The sequence below is a fragment of the Nannospalax galili genome, unplaced genomic scaffold (assembly GCF_000622305.1).
Source record: "Nannospalax galili isolate Female #2095 unplaced genomic scaffold, S.galili_v1.0 scaffold107, whole genome shotgun sequence".
Classification (NCBI taxonomy): Eukaryota; Metazoa; Chordata; class Mammalia; order Rodentia; family Spalacidae; genus Nannospalax; species Nannospalax galili.
The window spans coordinates 1,326,017-1,347,366 of NW_008358490.1; the positions used below are offsets into that span (position 1 = coordinate 1,326,017).

Below are 21,350 nucleotides of genomic sequence, written 5' to 3' on the forward strand. Positions count from 1 at the left end.
ATGTAAGGTAGAAAGGAGTAACGAAGGAAGGTTTAGGGCAGGACTTAGGGAGATGGCTAACCCTCTGGAGTATGGGAAGAAGGCCCTAGAGTCAGAAACAGTGGTTAAGAGAGGACAAAAGGCACAGAAGGTAGAAGTGTAACAGTGTCAACTGTTATCAAAAACAAAGTGTATGGAAACATAACAACGAAAGGGACAGTGAACATACATCCAGGTCATTCTAGACCTTTCTGGGAAGACAATTTCAGAAATGTAATTGAGACAGGAATTAAATGAAAGTGTTAAAGTGAACAAGTTCTAAAGAAATGAAGACAGCACAGCGCTAACCATTCTGATGCACCCGACAATGAAGAACGGGCAGTGAAGCGTCCAAAGTGGAAGAAAGCGAAGAAAAAACAACAACAAGCAAAGCAAAACCCAACTTTCTTCTTCTTCGGCAGGGTCCCAAATTCTAGCCTTCATTTTTCCACTAAGGTACTACACACTCTTTTGTGAGCTAAGCCAGAGCTGCAGTACAGACACACAAGAGAAAACAGACCTATGGAGAAAGGGCTCAAATGAGTTTAGATGGAGGCAGAATCAGTATAGACAGGCAGACTATCCTAAGTAAAAAGCAAAGGCCATGGTGTGACAGGCAAGCCAACAAGAAACTGAAGGCTACCTTGGGGGATGGCAGGTTTTACGGGAATCACCACAGCTGCTTAACTACAACTGGTATCATCAGAGTGCTGAAGGTGGTACATTGAAGAGCTCAACTAGGCAGTGGCCAGCATTTTTCTTTAAGATCAAGACTTTAATGAGCCCTTTCTCAGTAAGTCTGTCTGTTCTTGAAGTATAGCAAGGCAACCCAGCCAAGCACAAACAAATCTTCTCAGAGGACCTACAGAGAGCATCTGGGTCTCCCAGTTAACAGGCACATCTGAACATTCAGAAGAGTACATTTCGTGCTTACTTGGAGTATTCTAGTAGCTTTTTGTTTGTAGTCGATTAACTCCTGCTTCGAAGACTCCAAGTTTGACTTGTGCAGCTTGACTTGCTGCTGGAGTTCATCTGCCTTCTTCTTCTCATCTGAGTATTTTCTTTCTGCCAGAGTAACTGCTTCTGCCAAATTCTGACGTTCCACTTCCATCTTATTAAGGCGTGCAGCGAACTCACTCTGTGGTAAATTTTAGAGGATACTTATTGTACATTTGGCTTTGAAATACATTTACAACCACGCATTCAGATATCTTTTGGGATTTATTAGCTCTTACCAACAATGAGGATAAAAATAAAAGAGGATCTAAAGTTGTGGCTCTCAGACACAGTAATACATTAAAACCAACTGGGGAGTTTGTTCAAAGTGCAGCTAGACCTTTTCCAGGCTTAGTGAATTGCAATTTCCAATACTGGGCTTGAAGACCTGTTTTCTAAGAAACATGCTGGCTGAGGCAGGTAAGGTGGCACACACCTGCAATTCCAGTACTTGGGAGGTTAAGAAAGAGGACCGAAGCAATCCTTAGCTATGTACCAGGCCAGTGAGGGCTGCATATCAAGATCTTGTTTAAAAAAAAAAAAAAAAAAAACCACCGGGGGGAGCGGGGACTGCTTTTCATACCACAAACACACAGGTAGACAGGACAGGGGGTTTTAAAAAAAAAAAAAAAAAAACCAGGCCGGGCGTAGTGGTGCATGCTTTTAATCCCAGCAGCACTCAGGAGGCAGAGGCAGGTGGATGTCTGTGAGTTCCAGGTCAGCCTGGTCTACATAATGAGTTCCAGGCCAGGTGGGGCTACAGGGAGATCCTGTCCCAAAAAGAACAACAACAACCAAAAAAAACCCCAGAAAATTTTGAAGTGAATCTGGCCACTTGGATACTAATCTAGTCTGATGATAGCTAATCAATGGCTAACAGGTCTAGAGAAAGCAAGGAGGCCTACTAGAAAATAAAAGGAGTGCACAGCTAGACTCTGGAAAATGGTTAGTCTTCCCTTTATTTCAAATTCTGTAATCAACTACTCAATAAATTTTTGGCTTAAAAAAAAGATTGTCATTTATTAGCTGATTTAGCAAGCAAGAAATCCCCCAGTTCTGAAAATTACTACCTTTACACTCAAAATTTCCCGTCACCAGAAAACTCAGAAGCCAGAAAACTTTCAGCTGTGTGCCAATAACTAACACCCACAAACTTCTGATTTGGAACCAAGCCCTGCCTTGCAGAAAGCAGCAAGACCCCTGAGGCCTGTGGAGCATGTGATGTGTCTAGAGAAGTCGGCAGAAGGAATTTTTACAGTTTATTCATGGTCATTAACTTAAACTGAAACATAACAATGAATACTCAATTCTGTTATTAGCAACTTTTTAAAATAACTCATTGAGATATAATTTACAGGTCCTTCTACGACATGACAACTCAGTGGTTTTCTGAGTATTCACTGAACTGTGCAACTATTTAGTTCCAGAAAATTTTCATCAACTCAGAAATCTTCTTTACCTATTCCCCAGTAATAGCAAGCACTTTACAGATTAAACTCTCTCCCCAGTCTCTACTTCATTATTTTTTATGGCTGAATAAGATGTTCTTGGATGGGCATACCACGATTTGCTTATCCCTGTAGCAACTGTACTTCCAGCTCTGGCTTATTATGAATAATCCTGCTACATGTATTCAGCAAGTTATTATGTTATTTGTTATGTTGTTTATTTTCCTATTCTGGACATTTCATGTAAATGGAATCATATACTACATGGCCTTCTGTGTCTGTCTTAATGTACAATGTTTCCAAGGTCTAGCAAAGAATTTATACATGCTTTAGCATGTATGTATCAACACTTCATTTAAAAAAATATTTTGTATTTACCTACCTACCTATTTTTATTATTAGTGTGTGTAATTGTGGGGGAAGGGCACATATGCCATGGTGTACTTGTGGAACTCAGAGGACAACTTTCAGGAGTTAGTTCTTTTCTTCTACCATGGCTCTGGGGATCCAATTCAAGTTGTCAGGTTTGTGTGGCAAGACGTCTACCTACTGAGCCATCTTGTCAGTTTACCAGCCTTTTTTTTTTGACAGGGTCTCTTGTAGCCCCAGCCAGACTGGGTCTCACAGAGATCTGCCTCCCTCTGCTCCTGAATGCTGGGATTACAGACATTTGTATTCTTTCCAGCTTTGGCCTAACACTGCTATCTGCATTCAGCAAGTTGCTATGTGAACATACACTTTCATTCTCTCAAGTGGACACCTTGAGCAGAAATGGTAGGCCATAACTCTGCTTCTATGTTTTACTTTTTTGAGGAACTGTCTGTTCTTACAAAAACTTGTGAATACTTTTAGAACAGGTATGTGACTCTCCCTGTCCATCTGTAAATTTTAAGAAATCCAAATACAGATCAAGTATCCCTGAAGAAAGTTTAAATGTCTGAGTATCTGAAATGAAAATGTACTGCAAGTGTAAACTATATCATGTTTTAAAGAATCAGTAGACAAGAGAATGTGAAATACCTCCTTAATTTTTAAGATGGACACACTGAGATATTAATATGTAGATTACCTACTCCTATCCAAAATGCCTGAAGCCACAGAAGTGTTTCAGCTGTTTTCTCAGATTTTGGAACATCTGCAGCCTTGGCCATCCACTGGACTCACCCTCTAGTCTTACAAAAACAAACCACCAAAGCCTACAGCCTGCCTTATATGGTAGATCCAAACTCTCTTGGAGTGGACACCAAGCATCAGAAAGTACTACATAATGAACGATACATTAAAACTCCTTTACGGGGCTGGAGAGATGGCTCAGAGGTTAAGAGTGCTAACTGCTCTTGCAGAGGACCTGGGTTCGAATCCCAGTGCTGACATGGCAGCTAACAACTGTCTGTAACTCCAGTTCCAGGGAATTCAACACCACCTTCTGACCTCTGTGGGCACTGTACAACACAGGTGCACTTATACACATGCAGGCAATACATTCATACACAAAAAATAAATATTTCAAGAAAATCCTTTACCAGTAGAACTGTTAATAATATTCTCTTAAAAGAATCAGGTTAAGGGGCTGGAAAGATGGCTCAGCAGTTAAGAGCACTGACTGCTCTTACAGAGGACTCGGGTTCAATTCCCAGCACCCACATGGCGGCTACAAACCGTCCTTAACTCCAGTTCCAAGGGAATCTGAAGCCCTCTTCTGATCTCTGTGGCATTGCACGACATGGGTGCACTCACATACATGCAAGCAAATACACTCATATAATAAAAATAATAGGGGACTGGAGAGACGGCTTAGTGGTTAAGAACACTGGTTGTTCTTGCAGAAGACCCGGGTTTGAATCCCACATGGATTCCCAATTCCTAGCACCCACATGGCAGCTAACAACTCTCCTTAACTCCAGTTCAAGGGGATCTGACAGCCTCTTCTGACCTCCGTGGGCACTGCCCAACACAGGTGCGCTTACCTACATGCAAGCAATACACACATACACATAAAGTAAAAATAATAAATAAATAAAAAAAATATTTAAAAAAAAAATCAGGTTAAGCTGGACACAATTAAACAAGATGCCCCAAATTCACATTTGCTGAAATAATGGTGATGGCAGCTGCACAACCAGACTGAGTGGATCATGCACATTCCCAGTGAATATTAATCATTCTCATTTTCTCTCGCACATGAAATAAATTTAGCAAGGATCAAGGTAATTTTTCAAGGATCTGGGTTTCTGTCACAGCATTTTACAAAATGCATGTGAAACTTTCCTGAAGAACCAATGTGCTATAGAATGCAGAGAAATGCCCTCCTGTCCAAGCATCCCAATGGAACACTGTCTCCCTCCTAACCTGCATTTGTTTGTAGCTCTCCTGCTCTCTCTTCAGAGTGGCATCCGCTTCATGCAGCCTCTCCTGAAGAGTTTGCAGAGCTTGATTCTGTAGGCTACTACCTTCATTGTGATCCTGCATTATTCTAAAAGAAAATGCATCCCATGAGAGAACCCATTTCTACAGGAACGGTGATCAGGCAGTGTGATCTTCAGAACACTGAAGAGTTAGTTTTACAAAAAAGATGGTCTAAAACATTCTGATGAGATTATTTTTCCTAATGGAATAAAGTTCTATATTTTCAGGCCCTATATATAAGTACATACTATATAGTAAATGATTAATAGCACTATGCTTTTCAAATACTTTTAAATTCAGAATTTGCTAAACATGAATCTCAAGTCAAACAACGAATCCACTTCAATCACTACATTTCCAATATTACCAAAATAAACTTTCCCTCTTGTAAATGTGCAAAGAGCTAAATTTTCCTAAGTAGAATACATTACAGTATTTACCATTACTAGTATTGGAAAGAGAACACTCTAGCTTACTTTTTATTAGTAGAACTGCCTTACCGTGACTTTTCACTCTGTAAGGCTTCCAGCGCTTCTGTGCGAGAACTCAGCAGCTGGTCTGCCTCCTGGAGTCTCACTTTGAGGACAGCCAGCTGGGAATCCTTTGCAGCCACTGATTCAGAAAGGTCATCAACTTGGGCTCTTAGTTCCCGAGTTATTCGATCACTCTTTGAATGATCAACGTTCCATTTTTCAACTCTTGCTCTTGCTGTGTTTAATTCTATAAAAAACAAAATTTCTCTTTTTTTATTCATTTTTATTTTATCAGTGTTATGTCTGCATGTATGTAAGTGCACCCATGTCATGCAGTGCTGCAGAGGACAAAGGAGGGCACTGGATCCCCTGGAACTGGAGTTATGGGTGGTTATTAGCTGCTGTGTGGGTGCTAGGCTCTGAACCCAGGTCTTCTGCAAGAACAATTAGTGCTCTTAACCACTGAGCCATCTCTCCAGTCCCCCAAAACAAAATTTCTCTTTACAAGCAAAACCAAATAAATCCTTTTCATTATATATGTAGACTCTGTCCCTTCCACTTACTGTCAAAATTAGGCCACAACAACTTTCAATTTGTTCTTGCCCCAAATGGACTCCCATTTTTCAAGGCCAATAGTCACAACCTACCCTAGATTTAACAGGCTAGAAAAAAGAATGAATGGGCTAAGCTGCTCTTCCACAATGATTTTTCTGGAAATATCTCAGAAAGCATTGGGAGACCAAACTGGTAGGCTGCAGTGTTAACAGTACTAACATGTCAGTGCATCTGTGGCATTCTACTAGAGACAAGTAAAAGACTGGAAAGGCAAATCAAGTTATACTCCAGGAAGAACAAAATAAAACCAAACCTGAAGAGAAACAGAGCAAAGAATTTGATTCATACAATTATTGCTACAAATAAATGTTCTTTTAGCCTAGGAAATCAGTGCAAAAGAGCAATGCAGTGCTCATTTCTGCATGCTCATCCACCATCAGAAAAGCTGTCAGCCACCACCACCACAACACCATTTAAAAAAATTTTTTTAAATATTTTATTATTTTTTATTTTATGTGTACAAATGTATTGCCTCCATGTATGCAAGTGCACCTACGTCATGCAATGCCAACGGAGGTCAGAAAAGGGTGCTAGACTCCCCTGGAACTGGAGTTATAGACAGTTGTTAGCTGCCATGTGGGTGCTGGGGACTGAATCTGGGTCCTCTGCAAGAGCAGCCAGTGCTCTTAACCACTGAGTCACTTTTCCAGCACCTACCTATCAGTTCCTAAATAAAGTGGTCCACATCTGCAAACCTAGCACTTGGAGCCTGAGGGCAGGACCAAGGACAGCCTGGGCTACAAAAACTTTAGGGGTTCCTAACTGGCTTAAAACTCTATGTTTTGTATCAGAACATTTCCCAAGCCTCGTTTCATTAAGGCCTCATCACCTTCTTGAGTTTCTTTGGACCTTTGAAGTAATGAGGCCATTTCCTGATTTAAAGACTGGACTTCATTCCTAAGCAGCTGATTTTCCAGTCGGAGATTAGACAGCTCGTGTGATCTGTCTCCATCATTAGGTGCTGGGTTGTGCTCTGTGCTGGTGGCATTTGATGATAGGCTTTCCTTTGAGGATTCCTTGTGGCCTTCAGGAATAGAATCAGAACTATTCACTTCTGTAAAAAAAAAAAAAAAAATGAACATAACATACTTCGTTAGATTAGCAATATCACCAGATAAGCAGTAAAGACCTGCTTTTTAGAATGGCTTTTGGTGAGTTGTTTGCTATAGTTAGCATACCATAAAAGTACCATTAATCCTCAACAAATCCTCTGATAAAACCCATCTCACAAATGGAGATTACGGACCTGCAAGGATCTTTGAAGTTGGGACACACTGAAGGAATGGGAACAGAACATAAAAACAGTCCTGGGAAGAAAAAACCAGAAATCGTTTAAATGCTTGTTTCTGAAATGGTTTTGAAAGAGGAGGTCTGGGGTGCCAACACTGAAAACACCAGGAAAGCACAATAGAATGGCAGTGGGTTTCAAAGCAAGGGGGCTAATAGAACAAGTCACAGCAATCTGTCATAACCCAACTGAAATCTAAAATATTCTACCAAAGAATGCCTCATAAATACAAATTCATCTTACTTTTAATTTCCTGCTAAATGTGAGGCAAACATACATTTAACTTATTTTTATTTATTATTTTTTATCTTATGTGTATGCATGCATTGCATGCATGTAAGTGCACCCATGTCATGCAATGCCCATGGAGGACAGAAGAAGCTATCGATCCCCCGGAACTAGAGTTATGGACAGTTGTTAGCTGCCATGTGGGTGCTGGGATTTGAACTCAGGTCTTCTTCAAGAACAGCCAGTGTTCTTAACTGCTGAGCCATCTCTCAAGGCCCTTATTTTTTAAATTATGTGATAAAATTACCTATGTAAATGGTAAAGCTGATTAAAATAATAACTATGGGCAGAAGAGGTCTTTTTAAAAGGTTAGATAACAAGCAATAACATGACAAAGCTCTTACCTTTACTGATCAAGGAAATGAAAATTAAAAACACAAGAAGCCAGGTACAAACCTGTGACCCCACCACCTAGGGGGTGTATGCAGGAGGAGCACCACAAGTTTGAGGTGAACATGGGTTATATTGTAAATTCAAGGCCAGTTACATACTTAGACTCAATCTCAAAATGAATAGCAAAATGAGAGCCAGGCTGACGGCACATGCCAGTAATCCTAGCACTTAGGAGGATGACACAGGAAGATTACAAGTTCTAGACCTTGTCTTAAAGTAACCACCCCACAATTTTTTTCCCCCAAAACTGACTACAGGGTAAGAAGGATGGCTCAGTTTGTAAAGGTGCTTGCCACCAAGCCTGATGACCTGAGTTTGATCCCTAGAACCTACATAGTGGAAGGGGAAAACCAACTTCCTCAAGTTGTCCTCTGACCGCCATGAGTACAGTGGCACACACACACACACACACACACACACGCAGTAACACACACATACACATAAGCATCCACGCACAGATGACATTTCCTTTCAAAGGATACATGGAGCACATAAACTGACTTACTGAAACACACAGATTATTTCTGACCTCAATGCAATTCAGTTAAAAATCTTGTATAAAAATGGGAAAATCCCATGACTGAAATTAAGGAAAAAATTTAACTCATGAATCAAAAAATTATAATTAAATTTATAATGTATTTATCATGTATACATAATTTCTTAAAATTCACATTTGTTACTCAACAAATAGAATACAAAAGAAAGAATGTAGGGAGTAGTCTATAGATTAAAAGGATACTAAGATCTCAACTCTTACTTGGAGTCCCAAAGAGACAAAAATTTTTTTTTAGTATGATATAAACAGGAAATCTGAACACTGACTAGACAGTAAAGATTTATTTTCAGGCTGGAGAGATGGCTTGGGTTAAGAATACTTGCTGTTCTTCCAGAGGACCCAGGTTCAACTTCCGGCACCCACATGATAGCTTTGGCTCTGTCATCCTCTTCCACACATACCAATAAACATACTGGCAATCAAAATACTTGTACAAATAAAAGTTAAAAAAAAAAAAGATTTAAAAAGGAAGGTGCTGGAGAGATGGCTCAGTGGTTAAAAGCACTGACTGCTCTTGCAGAGGACCCAGGTTTGGTTCCCAGCACCCACATGGTGACTAACAACTATCTGTAACTCCAGTTCCAGAATTCCAATGCCCTTTTCTGACCTCCATGACATGGGTGTATTTACATACATGCAGGCAAAATACTCATACACATAAAATAAAAATAAATAAATGAAGTCTTAAAAAAAATCAAGTGATTTAGCAGGAAGCTCACTAAAAGTTCAAGGCCAGCCTGGTCTATATAGGGCGTTCCATGCCAACCAGAGCTATACAGTGAGACACTGCAACAAAGCAAAGCAAAACCAAACCAAACCAAAACCAAAACTGATTTAGTTAGGCATGGTGACTCAAGCTTGGAATCCCAGTACTTGGGAGGTGGAGGTAGTAGAATCAAGAATTCAAGATCATCTTCACTACTCTGTGAGTTCAAGAGCAGCCTGGACTACACATGAGGCCCCGTCTTCACTCCTAAACAACAACAACAAAACCAATTGATTAGCATAATACATTAATGTCAAATCATATCCTCTCCAAAAGCAGAGGGGAAACAAACAGCTGAGATTCAACATAAGACTCAAACTAGTTAGATAAGAGAACTCCTTAATGTGATTATAAAGAATTTAAGGGGTCTAGAGAGATGGCTCAGGAGTTAAGCGCACTGGCTGTTCTTGCAGAGGACCTAGGTTTGGTTCCCAGGACCCACATGGTAGCTAACAATCACCCATCCGTAACTTCAGTTCCAGGGGATCTAATACCCTCTTCTGGCCTCTGTGGGTATTGCACACATGGGTGCACTTGATTACATGCAGGCATAACACTCATACACATAAAATTGAAAAAAAAAAAAGCATTTAGGAAAAACCTAATACAAAACTCACATGAAATGAGCTCTATTTTTTAAAAAGTTAGTAAGAACATATGAGAACTGGGAGTTTTCTAGGTTGCTATGTCTATATAAAACTAATACAGCAGCAGCAGCAAGCAAACATGTAAGGACTGTCCCTTATACCAGTTCAAAAAATGTAGACTAGATGGCCCTGTGGGGCAAACCTTTAATACCAGCTTGCTCAGGAGACTAAGCCAGGAAGATTCCAAGTTCAAGGCTTCCTGGGCTATAGAACAAGTTCAAAGCCAGCCTGAGAAACTTACTGCAACCCCATCTCAGAATAAAAAGTAAAAACAGTGCTGGGGATAAAGCTCCAAAGTAGAACACTTGCCTAGTGTTCATGAGGCCCTGGGTTCAATCCCTAGCATGACACGCATATGCACAAGCACAAAAGGTAAATTATTCAAACCGTGCAGAAGTTTGCAAGATCTTTATGGAGAAAATTATATAATCTGAATGAAAGACAAAAATGCTGAAATCATACCATGTTAAGGGACTAGAAAACTCAGTAAAAATGTTGATCTTACATCTTTATAAATAAAAATATACAGGATGGGCTGGTAATGTGGCACAGTGGGTAGAGTTCAGAATATCAACACAAAGACAACAATTCAATAGAAAAAAATGACAAAGATTTGAATAGAAAATGACATCAGCAGTCAAATATTTGAATGTTGCTCATCCATATTAACAGTGAGAGCAATCAAAAAATGATAGTAAGCCTGATTAGAAAACAAAACTTCATGTAGAAAACATCTAAAGCTGGCAAGAATGTTGAACAAAAGGACTCCTTAGCACAACTGGCAAGTATAAACTGGTGAGAAACTCTTCAGGAAGTCACTTTGGTGTCGTGAGTGCAGTTGAACTCTGCCATACCCTACGACTCACCAACTTCACTTCTGTATGCTCGAGAGCTCTGATTCTTAACTGGAACAGGTCACCTCTTCATGGGACATTTAGCAATGTGTGGAGACATTTCTAGCTCCTGAACTGGGTTCTGTTGACATCTAATAGGCTAGAACAAAAAAGCTGCTAACCATCCTACAAGGATAAATTATTTGTCCCAAAATGTGGTTAGTCCCAAGGCTGACTCCAGCCTAGGGGAAAAATAAAACTTAATTTTTATAACTTCCATGTAATATGACTAGTTCTAATCCATTTCCCTGGCAACCAGGTTCCTTTCGGACCATTCTTCACAATGAAATGTACATTGTTGTCCTTAAAAGTACAAAAAATTGCTCTATTAGACTTCTGTTAGCATCACATTGTCTATGTCAGTTCCTTGCAACTTTCTTTCTTTCATTCTTTTGAAACAGGGTCTCGCCATGTAGCCCCGCCTGACCTGGAACTCACTGTGTAGACAAGCCTGGTTTCAAAGTCACAGAGATCCACTTGCCTCTGCTCACTGGCTAACAACCAGTTAGGGAACAAAAGAATTCAGGTGGCCTATTCCATCCAGAAAATCTGACTCAGGGGGTCTAGGGACACACCCCATAATTCCTTTTTTATTAGTCACACAAGTGGTTGCTCAGGGACCAATCTTTAGCCATGAGCTATGGGAACCAATGGGTTTAAACAAGGGAGTTCTTACACAGGGCCTTTACAAAGAGCTCCCCATTTCCTCTGCTGGTCTCACTTTCTTCATTAATGTTCATCACAGATTCACTGTTTCCAGTATTTCCTTCTACCTCTTTCTACACTAGCACCCTTTGAAGAATTTGTTCTGTTTAGAATACATCTCCAACTTCTTTTTTGAGAAACTGGAAATCTCCTATTCATCTTTTAAGATACAGCTTACAATACAGACCCTCTGTGAATTCTTTTCTTATTACCTTGAGCAATTAGTTATGCCTCCACAATGCTTTCATAAACGTTAATTATTTCATTTACTACACTACAGTAAATTATGTTTACACAACTATTTTATCCACTGGGCACTTCTTTAACCCTGTACCCACCAAGTTCTCATCACATTTGTATAATTAATCAAGAATGGTAAGAAGAAATGCACGAGTGTGTTAATGTGGTGAGCCAATTGCTACTACTTGCCCCTATTTTACAAGCTCCAAGCCCACTCTTCTATACAACTTTGTATCTTAAAGGTACAGATTTCACTTATCAATACCCAAAAATGGTCAGAAAAGTTTTAACATTTGAGAATATGTTCCTGTTCATCAGAAATCTATAAAGAATTTCTGTAATCTGAACTATTCAGGAGACTGAGGCAAAGGACTGCAAGTTCAAGGCCTCCCTACACTACAGAGTAAGTTCAAGGCCAGCCTGTGCAATTTAGTGAGACCCTGTTTCAAACCAGCAAGTATAAAGGTGAGCGCTATAACTCAGCTGATAAAATGCTTGCTTGGTATGTGTAAGGCCTACTGGTACTAGAAGACAAATAAATAAAAAAATAAATTCCTGCAAGAACCTATCATGTGTACTCCTACTTTAAATGTTTAGCAGGCATTCCAATTATCCACACTACCATGCTAACCTGATTTTACAGAAGAGATACTTGCTCAGGTAACTTTACAGCTCAGTAAGTCACTGAAAAAGCAGAAGTCTAAGCTATTACTTTTTTACTAGGTCAATGTCTTCAACTCTTCTCTTGAATCAAAGTTTAGCCTCTTAGCCTTCTATGGAAAACATGCCCCTCCCCCACCCAGATATGTAAAGAACAGCTGATTTTTTTTTGTTTACTCGTTTTTGTCTTTTTGAGATAGCTGAGGCTTCTGCTGGCCTGGAACTGGCTATCACCTCAGTCTCACAGAGATCCGCCTGCCCCTGCCTCCTGAGTGCTAGAATCAAAGACATGTACCACCACACCTGGCCAGCTTATTGCTGTTATAACCCTAATAATTTGCATATCTTAAATGTGACAAAATTTCTTAGATGTTAAGTTTGGTAAAGGTCAACAGATACTATTTAAAGTCCCTCGTCTAACCAGGTATTGACGAAGGGTATGCAATACTGCCACCCACGTTGACACCATACACCGACAAAGAGCCATCTCTTATAACCGTGGGGACAGATCCTGTAACGATGGATTAAAAGTACTACCAGAACATATTAACTTAGGACGAAACATCCAATCTGCTTAATTCTGAAAGAAAGACAACAGATGAACTACCATGGCTTTGGCTCCCAGAATTTTCTTCAGTAGCCTTGATGGCAGTTACGCTGGCATTCACAGAGCTAACTGATGACTGAGAACTTGGAAAGATAGGTGCTCTGCTCTTCTCTTTCTTGAATTCCACTCTCCCACTGGGCTCCTTCTGGGAGCTGTTAAGAAAATCAAACAGCAGCTCATCATCAGGTTCCGACTTTTTCCTTCGGACAAACTGGGATGAAGGCCTAGGGGCAGATGAATGTTCAAGAGGATGGGAGACCTCCCCTGCAGTCCTGGATCCTACTTTCACATTTGCTGTGCCAGCTAAGATGGTGGCTTTTTGATGTCGGATGTTATCAGCAGCTGAGGAAATATACGTAGCTTTAAGTCCAGTCTGGTATGTCAAATCTGTGTTTTGTTGGTCAAGTTCAGAATAGTCAGTACTTTTGCTATGTAAGGTGTTGCTGGCATTCTCCTTTCTGAGAGCTGTTGCAGCCCCTTGATCAACTCGGTTTAAAAGATCTTCCGCCCTTCCAGCAAGATCAGCAAACCAAGACATGATGGCAGTAGAATAATTCTCTTGAGGCACCTGTAAAAAGAACAAGATGTGATCAGAGTGACAAACAGTCATGTAATGGCTACCACTAAGCTCTGGACCTTGCTTAAAATCCTAACCTGCCTCTTACTAGCCAGGCAACCTTGGAAAAATTATTAATAGAAGCTGAGAAACTTTATCTTGAAAAGAGAGGAAAAATAAGTGTCACAAAATGTTTTTGTTTGTATATTTGTTCTGAGAGGTTTTGGCTATGCTGCCCAACCTGCCCTTGAACACCAGGCTCAAATCACCGTCCTGTCAACATCCAAAGCAGTTCCGACTACAGGGACACATGACTGCACCAACTCAGAAGGATTTTAAGATCAAATAACACAGAAAAAAACAATGCAAAATGCTTGGCAGACAGTAACTCATTGTAGTAGCTATAACTACTGTAACTACTGTCATCTTCCTTATTTCAATGAAGGGCAAATCTTCACATAGCAAGAATACCTGATATATGCTGTATTGTGTTCCCATGAAATTCGCATACTGAATTCCAAACCCCCAGACCCCAGAAAGTGGCTGTTTTTGGAAACAGGGTTTTTAAAGAGGTAATTAAAGTGACATCTTTATAAGACAAAATGTATACACAGTCATAAGAGACCATGTAATGACAAAGAGAAGATAGGAAGCCAAAAGAAACTCTTGAGAAATCAACCCTGCTAGGCAGGAAAGATGGTTCAACAGGTGCCCAAATGCCTGACAACCTGAGTTCAGTCCAAGAAGCTTATACTGGAATGAGAGAACTGGCTCCCAGAAGTCCTCTGACCTTGTACACACACATGCCCCTCCATACCCCCACCACACAACAATTAAATGAATATTCATAAAATCAACCCTGCCAACACCTTGGTCTTAGACTCAGAACTCTGAGAAAATAAATTTCTACTGTCCAATCCATCCAGTCTGTTACTTTCTCATGGTTGCCCCAGCGAATTCATACAGTATCCAAATAGCAGACGACACATTTGGTAAAATTTCAGCATAAAAAAGTAAAAAGTTCTTTGAAAACTGTTTTAGAATCTGGACTTGAAAAAAAAAAGAAAATTTTCTGATTAATACAAAAGCTATCAATGTTAAACTGAAGCAAAGTTAGGATTTGGGTATGCACATATATGACTAAAACAAAATTTCAGTAATTCAAATACTCATTACCTACTATGTGCATGTTGAACAGACCTCAAACTTTCAAGAAATGATTGCACAGATGATCTATTCAACCAATACTATAGGTACCACATTTGATTAAGGTAATGATAAAGTAATTAACCCCTACCATAGAGAAGAAAGTTCACTATAAAGCCAACAACCATTTCTTGAATGTGGCCATCAGTCTTTGGGCCTGGAACTGTTAGATAGTTCAACTTTCTTCAAGACAATGCATCTGCATTCTCTTTCCATCTCTACTAGGTCCTATCAGTCTGTGTTCATACTCTTCCTTTTGCCTCACAGTCCTTCAGTTCTGTAATTGTTTGTAAAACACCAGTCTCTCCCTGTTGGTGCCAGGGGAGTGGTTGGATAACCACTTCTGTTTTGCTCACCAATGAATTCCCAGAATCCAGCCCACAGAGGCATTCTCATAAATACTGAAAGAATTCACTTTTATGTGCCAGATGCTGTGTAAACATTATCACACGTAATTTTCACAGCTACATTATATGATACATAGCAAAGTCCTTTTAAAACAAACAGATGTGGAAAGAGTGAAGAAAGATATCAGGGCTTTGATACTGAAACTCTAAGTCAGCCCAGTGTCAAACCCACCTTTGAACCCCTTCCTCCCCATTTCTAACTGCTAAACACCCAAATAACCTCATAAGGAAGAAGCTCATCTTTAATCGGCAATAACCTCATAAGGAAGAAGCTCATCTTTAATCTGTTCTTTAGGAAAACATATTACGTCTCTTTTTCAGTTTATGAGAAATAAAAGGAAAACGGGGGTGAAATGCATTCTGAAACAGAAATTTCCATACAGGAGTAAAGGTTAGAAACTGGTGATGACCTGACTATTACCGCTAATAAAAATGCCTAGAGGCAAATGCCTCCCTTCTTAAAGTGAGTAGAGCACTAAAACACCGCCGTGGGCCCTCACGTGGATTACAGACACTAGAGCCTGGGCTCTTGTCCCAGGGACAGACACAAAGGGGACAGGTGGTGCAAAGCTGGCGCCGCCCGGGCAGGGTGGAAAGTCAGGTGTCACACAGGCCGGGGTCGGGGGTCAGCCCAGGCAGTGTCAGGCGGTGCGTGGATCCCGGGAGGCGAAGACAAACCCCACTGAGGCCCCTCCGCGGCCGGGTCCGGGAGCACAACAGTCAGCCGGACAGTCAGCCTGACTGCGTGAGCCTCCAGGGCTGTCGTGTCCCCTTCGCGGCCCGGGATCGAAGACCAGCCGGGCAGCCGAGCAAGGCGCAGACCGGATCGGGAGCCCAGCTCTCGGGGCTGCTGCCGCTCGGGCGGACCGTCCCGCCCAGGCTGCCGCCTCACCTGAGGACACCGAGCGGCTACGCCGCGGCCTCGTCGCCTGCCCGGACCCACTCAGGAGCGGAATCCTCCCGGGCCTCCCAGCTAACTCTTCCGGGAGACGTGGAAGGGCGGCGAGGACCCCAAAACAGAGTGGCCGCTCAGCTGCCTGAGCGGCGGAAGTCTAGCCGGCTATAGGCCACGCAGGCAGCAGGGCCAGCGGCCTCGGGGCCCTCGCGCCTGGCCACGCCCCGCTTCCGCCCTCGCCGGGCGTGCGTTTGGCATGGACCGCGCCTGCATGCGGCCAGCACAACATAGAGGACCACGCCCACAACGAGGCGTGGCCTCGGTGGGCCACGTGGCGACAGAGACGCGCCCTCTTGGGCTGGGTATGAGGCTCTAGCCAACTGGGCTAAGCTTCAGCTCCAGCAAGCTGTCCTGGGACTTCCACGTGGGCTTCGAGGCACAGCTTGCCCACATACGCATCAAAAATAAATAATGGGGAGTTGGAGACATGGCTCAACAATTAAGAGCACTTGCTGTTCTTCCAGAGGACCTACATTCAGTCCCAGCACCCGCATCACAGCTAACAACCACCTGTAACTCCAGTTCCAAGGGATCCAACGCCCTCTTCTGGCCTCTGGGGCATGACATACATGGGTGCACTTACCTGCATCCAGGCAAAGCACTCATACACATGAAATTAAAAAAAATATTTAAAAATAAATACAGGAGCCGAAGAGATGATTCAGTGGTTAAGAGCACTGACTACCCTACCAGATGATGTAAGTTGGGTTCCCAGTACCCACATGGCAGCTTACAACCATCTGTAGCTTCAGTTCCAGGGGACCCTATGCCCTCTTCTGGCCTCTACAGGCATCAGGTGCCTACGTGGTACACTTACTTTCTTGCAGATTTACTCTGTACACTAAAAAGATAAAATCTTAAAAATAAATAATAGTAGCTGGTGTGGTGGCACACACCTTTAGTCCCAGCACTCGGGAGGCAGAGGCAGGCAGATGTCTGTGAGTTCAAGGTTAGCCTGGCCTACATAGCAAGTTCCAGGCCAGCTAGGGCTACAGGGAAACCCTGTCTCAAAAAGACCCCAAAAAATAAAATAAAAATAAAAATAAGTACTAAATAACCCAGCAATAATTATAACATTTTCTTCCTTTAAATTTTTTAATTTTATGTGTATGACTGTTTTGCTTGCATGTCTGTTCATGCATCCATGTCATGCAATGCCCACAGAGGCCAGAAGACGGTATCCAATCCTAGAAACTGGAGTTATGGACAGTTGTAAGGTGCTATATGGGTGCGGGAAATCAAACCTTGGTCCTCTACAAGAGCATCCAGGGCTCTTACCCACCAAGCTATCTCTCTAGCCCCATTTATCTTCCTTTTAAGTCAAGGTTAGTCCAGTTCAGTGAAGATGAACACTTTTGGCAGCATAGGTGGTAGTCATAACTATAGCTGTGTTTATGGAGTCCTCATTAAGTACAGAGTTGCTTGCGCATCACTTAATTCTCACAATAACTGTAAGGAATAAGCTGTTCTGATTGTGTGGTAAGTGATGTTGCAGTTCTCAACTATTAAGCTGTTCTTCCTAAGGGTTATTTATCCTCAGCAGTTGCCAGGTGACTACAACACATCCCAGGAGGGAAGGATCCTTTCCAGTGTCACTGATGTCATTTTGATCATATGTGGGAGACCATGCTGCCTGGCAGCCCTCCCTGCCCCCCAGGGCAAGCAGCCTCCAGAGAACTTGCTGATCAGTCCTCCCTGCCCCCTAAGATAAGCAACCTAAGATAAGTTTGAGCAACCACCAATTTCCTTAGTCTGCAACCAGACTCATGGCACCAGGTCCCCTCATCCTAAGGGACATTCATTAACCCGTTGAGACAACACCTTCCCTCCCTCTTCCCCAGCTAACTTCCTGCTTCAGCCTGTATAAGAATCCCCGTGGAAAAATAAACTTTGGCAGCTTGATCAGAGTTCTTTGTCTTGCTGTCATTCTTCGTGTCTCTTGTCCCATCATTCCAGGTCCCTGGGAGTTCCAGTCTCCATCTCCCGCCCTGCAGGCCAGGGCAATCATATGACCTGCTCTTGGCCAATGGCACTTGAGCAGATGTGACTTTTGCCCTGGCTAAGCAGAAGCTTTCAGAGTCTCTGGTATATCCTCTATCTCTCTCTTTTCTTTCATGAGTATACATGTCCCAGGTGGGGCTGTTCTGTCAGCCTGGGTCCTGAAAGAAAAAATGGAGTGTGAAACAGCCTACGTTCAACGTGTCACATCAGTGAGAACTAGACCTTGGCAGTTAGATGCTAGTAAGACTTAGGATTGGTTTTTCCACAGCCTTAACTAATAAAACCTAATACCTTACTCCATTTTATAAACCAAGACACCAAATTCAGCAAGTTTGCTGGGATTAAAGGCCACCAAGTCTGGCACATCTAAGTTTTAAACCTAGATCAGGATGACCCCAGGAGCAATGTTCTTAGCCACTGAAAGGTAAGAATGAAAGAAGCTGAGACAAAACCAAATCTCCCACATCAAAAATATTGGCAGTGGGGGGTAGAGAGATGGCTCAACAGTTAAGCTGCTTTAGCTGAGGACCCTTGTTTTGTTCCCAGCCCATATGTGATGGCTCATAGTCATCCAATGCCCTATTCTAGCCTCCAAGGACACCAGGCTCACACATGGTGCATATATACACCATATGTTGTTGGAAAACATTCATATACATAAAATAAGAATAAATAAATCTTTGAAAAATATATTGGCAGTGGACATGCCCCCCCCCCAAATATGGACTGGAGATATATAGGTCAGTTGACAGAGTGCTTGCCTAACATGCACAAAGCCCTAGGCTCAATCCCTAGCACAGCATAAATTAGGCCTGTTGGTGCATGTGTGTAATCCCAGCAATTGGGAGGTAGAGGCAGGAAGATCAGAAAGTCATCCGCAGCTACACAATGAGTTCAAGACCAGTGTGTGAAACCTGAAGCCCTATGTTAAAAGCAAAACAAAACAACCCAACAGCAACAACAACAACAACAAAACCCACAATGGGTCTGGAGAGATGACTCAGTGGTTAAGAGCACTGGCTGCTCTTCCAGAGGACTCAGGTTCAGTTCCCAACATCCACATGGTGGCTGACAACTGTACATAACTCCAGTTCCAGGGCACATGATGCCCTCTTCCGGGTTCAGTGGACATTGCACAAAATGGGTGCATTTACATATATGCAGACAAAACACACATTTAAAAAAGTGTTTCAAGAACCTACATATATCCCTAATGTGTACTTATATCTTCCTCCTTATGGAGTGATGGGAGAGGCTCACAATACTCATAAAAAGCTAAGAACATGCAAGAAAGTTTCAAGAATCACAAGGCACACTAGGAGGTTACATGAGCAATAAACAATTGCTGGGGTGGGGAGAGATACTCTTTTGCGATGTCACTACATGTAAGCTGTTCAGGGAGCTCCATGGATGCTGCTTTCATGGGTCCTCACCCATGTCGCGGTGGACTTTACAGTGATGCGCTGTCTGAGTCACCCTCTTTCTTGTAAATAGCTCCTTATCTATGATCCTGTTAGAGACCCTAATAAACTCACTGGTTCACCACCCTGGACTTGGATAGAATTATTTCTTTGGTCTGTTTTCGATGTCCCTGTCTGGGGTGTGAAGACATCAGCTCAGGTCTCCCCAGGAAAAATCATATAACACCTGCCTTACAGAATCAGCATAGAAACACCTGCCCACCCAGAAGTCATTGGGGGATAGGCTGGATTAGTCAGGGAAACAGTACAACCCACAGAAAGGCCACAACCTTACCCAGTCCCTTTTCCCCCTCTTCCTACCTGCTCAGATGCCTCCAGAGATACTAACTCCTCCACAAGGAAGGGGAGATGGAAGCCTCTAGCATGGCCAAGTGAGTCTGCTCCAGGAGGTTGGGAAAGGACAATGATGGAAAGAGCTTTCAGATGACATTTTAAGCAGCTCATTGTGACTTTTGCAATGACAGGGCAAGGATCTTGGCAAAGTTCTCCCTGTGATAAAATTGAACAAAATTATTTTAAACAACCATTTCAACTTCCTGGACGTTGACCACATATATGACATAAATTAAGCATTTATTTAAGAAAAACATTACAATTTGGGTAAGAACCACAAGTCTGCGACATTTTAGCCTGAGAAAATTTCCTCTTCAGCTACCCATTTCCATGGGATAATTCAGTCAAGGCTGGGTAAGTTTGTAAAACTAGAAACATGGTATTGCTGACTTAATTAGAGGTGGGGTCAGAAAAAGTCCCTTGGCCAAGGAGCTCAGCTGGAAATGCCAACATCCTAGACACCTGGGTGACAATAGTGGTCAGGTAAATAGCTGACTGGTTGGTTGCTGAGAGGTTGGCAAACCCAAGTAATGAACTAGCCATAGTGGGTTTTGATAAGTTTTATGGTGGTCTAAAGGGCTGTGCCCAAGTTTTAGAGCACCTTGCAAAAGCTCTAGCCCTTCATCCATCTCTACTGAGCATGAACCCAGAGGCATAGATGCAGAGGCCACACACACAAAACAACGCAAACCCCAAACAAACAAAAATAAGGGGGCTATAGAGATGGCTCAGTGGTTAAGAGCACTGGCTCCTCTTGCAGAGGAACCAGGTTCAGTTCCCAGCACCCATATGATGGCTAACAACCATCTATAACCCCAGTTCAAAGGGATCCAACACCCTCTTCTGGCCTTTGTGGGCATTGCATGACACAGATGCATTTACATATATGCAGGCAGAATACTCATACACATAAAATAAAAATAAATAAATAAAACATTAGAAAGGGAAGGAAAGAAAAGAAACACCAGTGTGAACACACTGTGAAGAAGAAAAATAAGTTCAGGTCACTAAACAAAAATACACAAACAAAAAAACCCCCACTTTTCCCTGTGCTGATGTTGGCGGCACATATACTAAAATTGGAAAGACACAGAGCAGATTAGCATGACCCCTGCCCTGGGATGGCATGCAAATTTGTGAAGCAGCACGTATTTTTATAGGCTATGATTATGACAAAAAGTTAATTTAGGCCAAAGTTTCACACCGTTCTTTACTGCTGGGAATGTTATGTAGCTGGTGAGAAAGCTATTCTTCAAGATTAGACTATACAACAATCAATTTGAATAATCAATGTATCTTGAGATTATTGAATAATCTGTGTACATGACTTCTGTGATATATTCTCATCTCTTGTTTCTTTTGGTGCTGAAGATCTTTTTCAAATTTCTCACCATAATCTATAAGGAATG

At 41.9% G+C, this 21,350-nt stretch overlaps 1 protein-coding gene and 1 non-coding gene across 2 annotated transcripts in view; one reads left to right on the forward strand and one right to left on the reverse strand.

Moving 5' to 3' along the window:
• Nucleotides 1-16,280, reverse strand: part of Golga5 (golgin A5) — a gene marked incomplete in the record, with an annotated part of 34,244 nt that extends 17,964 nt beyond the window's left edge. Inside the window, 6 exon segments of the mRNA XM_008821719.2 lie at nt 953-1,156; nt 4,812-4,935; nt 5,369-5,588; nt 6,786-7,010; nt 13,003-13,570; nt 16,064-16,280. Coding sequence (XP_008819941.1) covers nt 953-1,156; nt 4,812-4,935; nt 5,369-5,588; nt 6,786-7,010; nt 13,003-13,540 — 1,311 coding nt within the window.
• A 4,710-nt stretch (nt 16,281-20,990) lies between these two features.
• Nucleotides 20,991-21,097, forward strand: LOC115068192. The gene has a single exon (XR_003847571.1). It is a non-coding gene; the product is annotated as a U6 spliceosomal RNA (small nuclear RNA).
• The last annotated feature ends 253 nt before the right edge of the window (nt 21,098-21,350 follow it).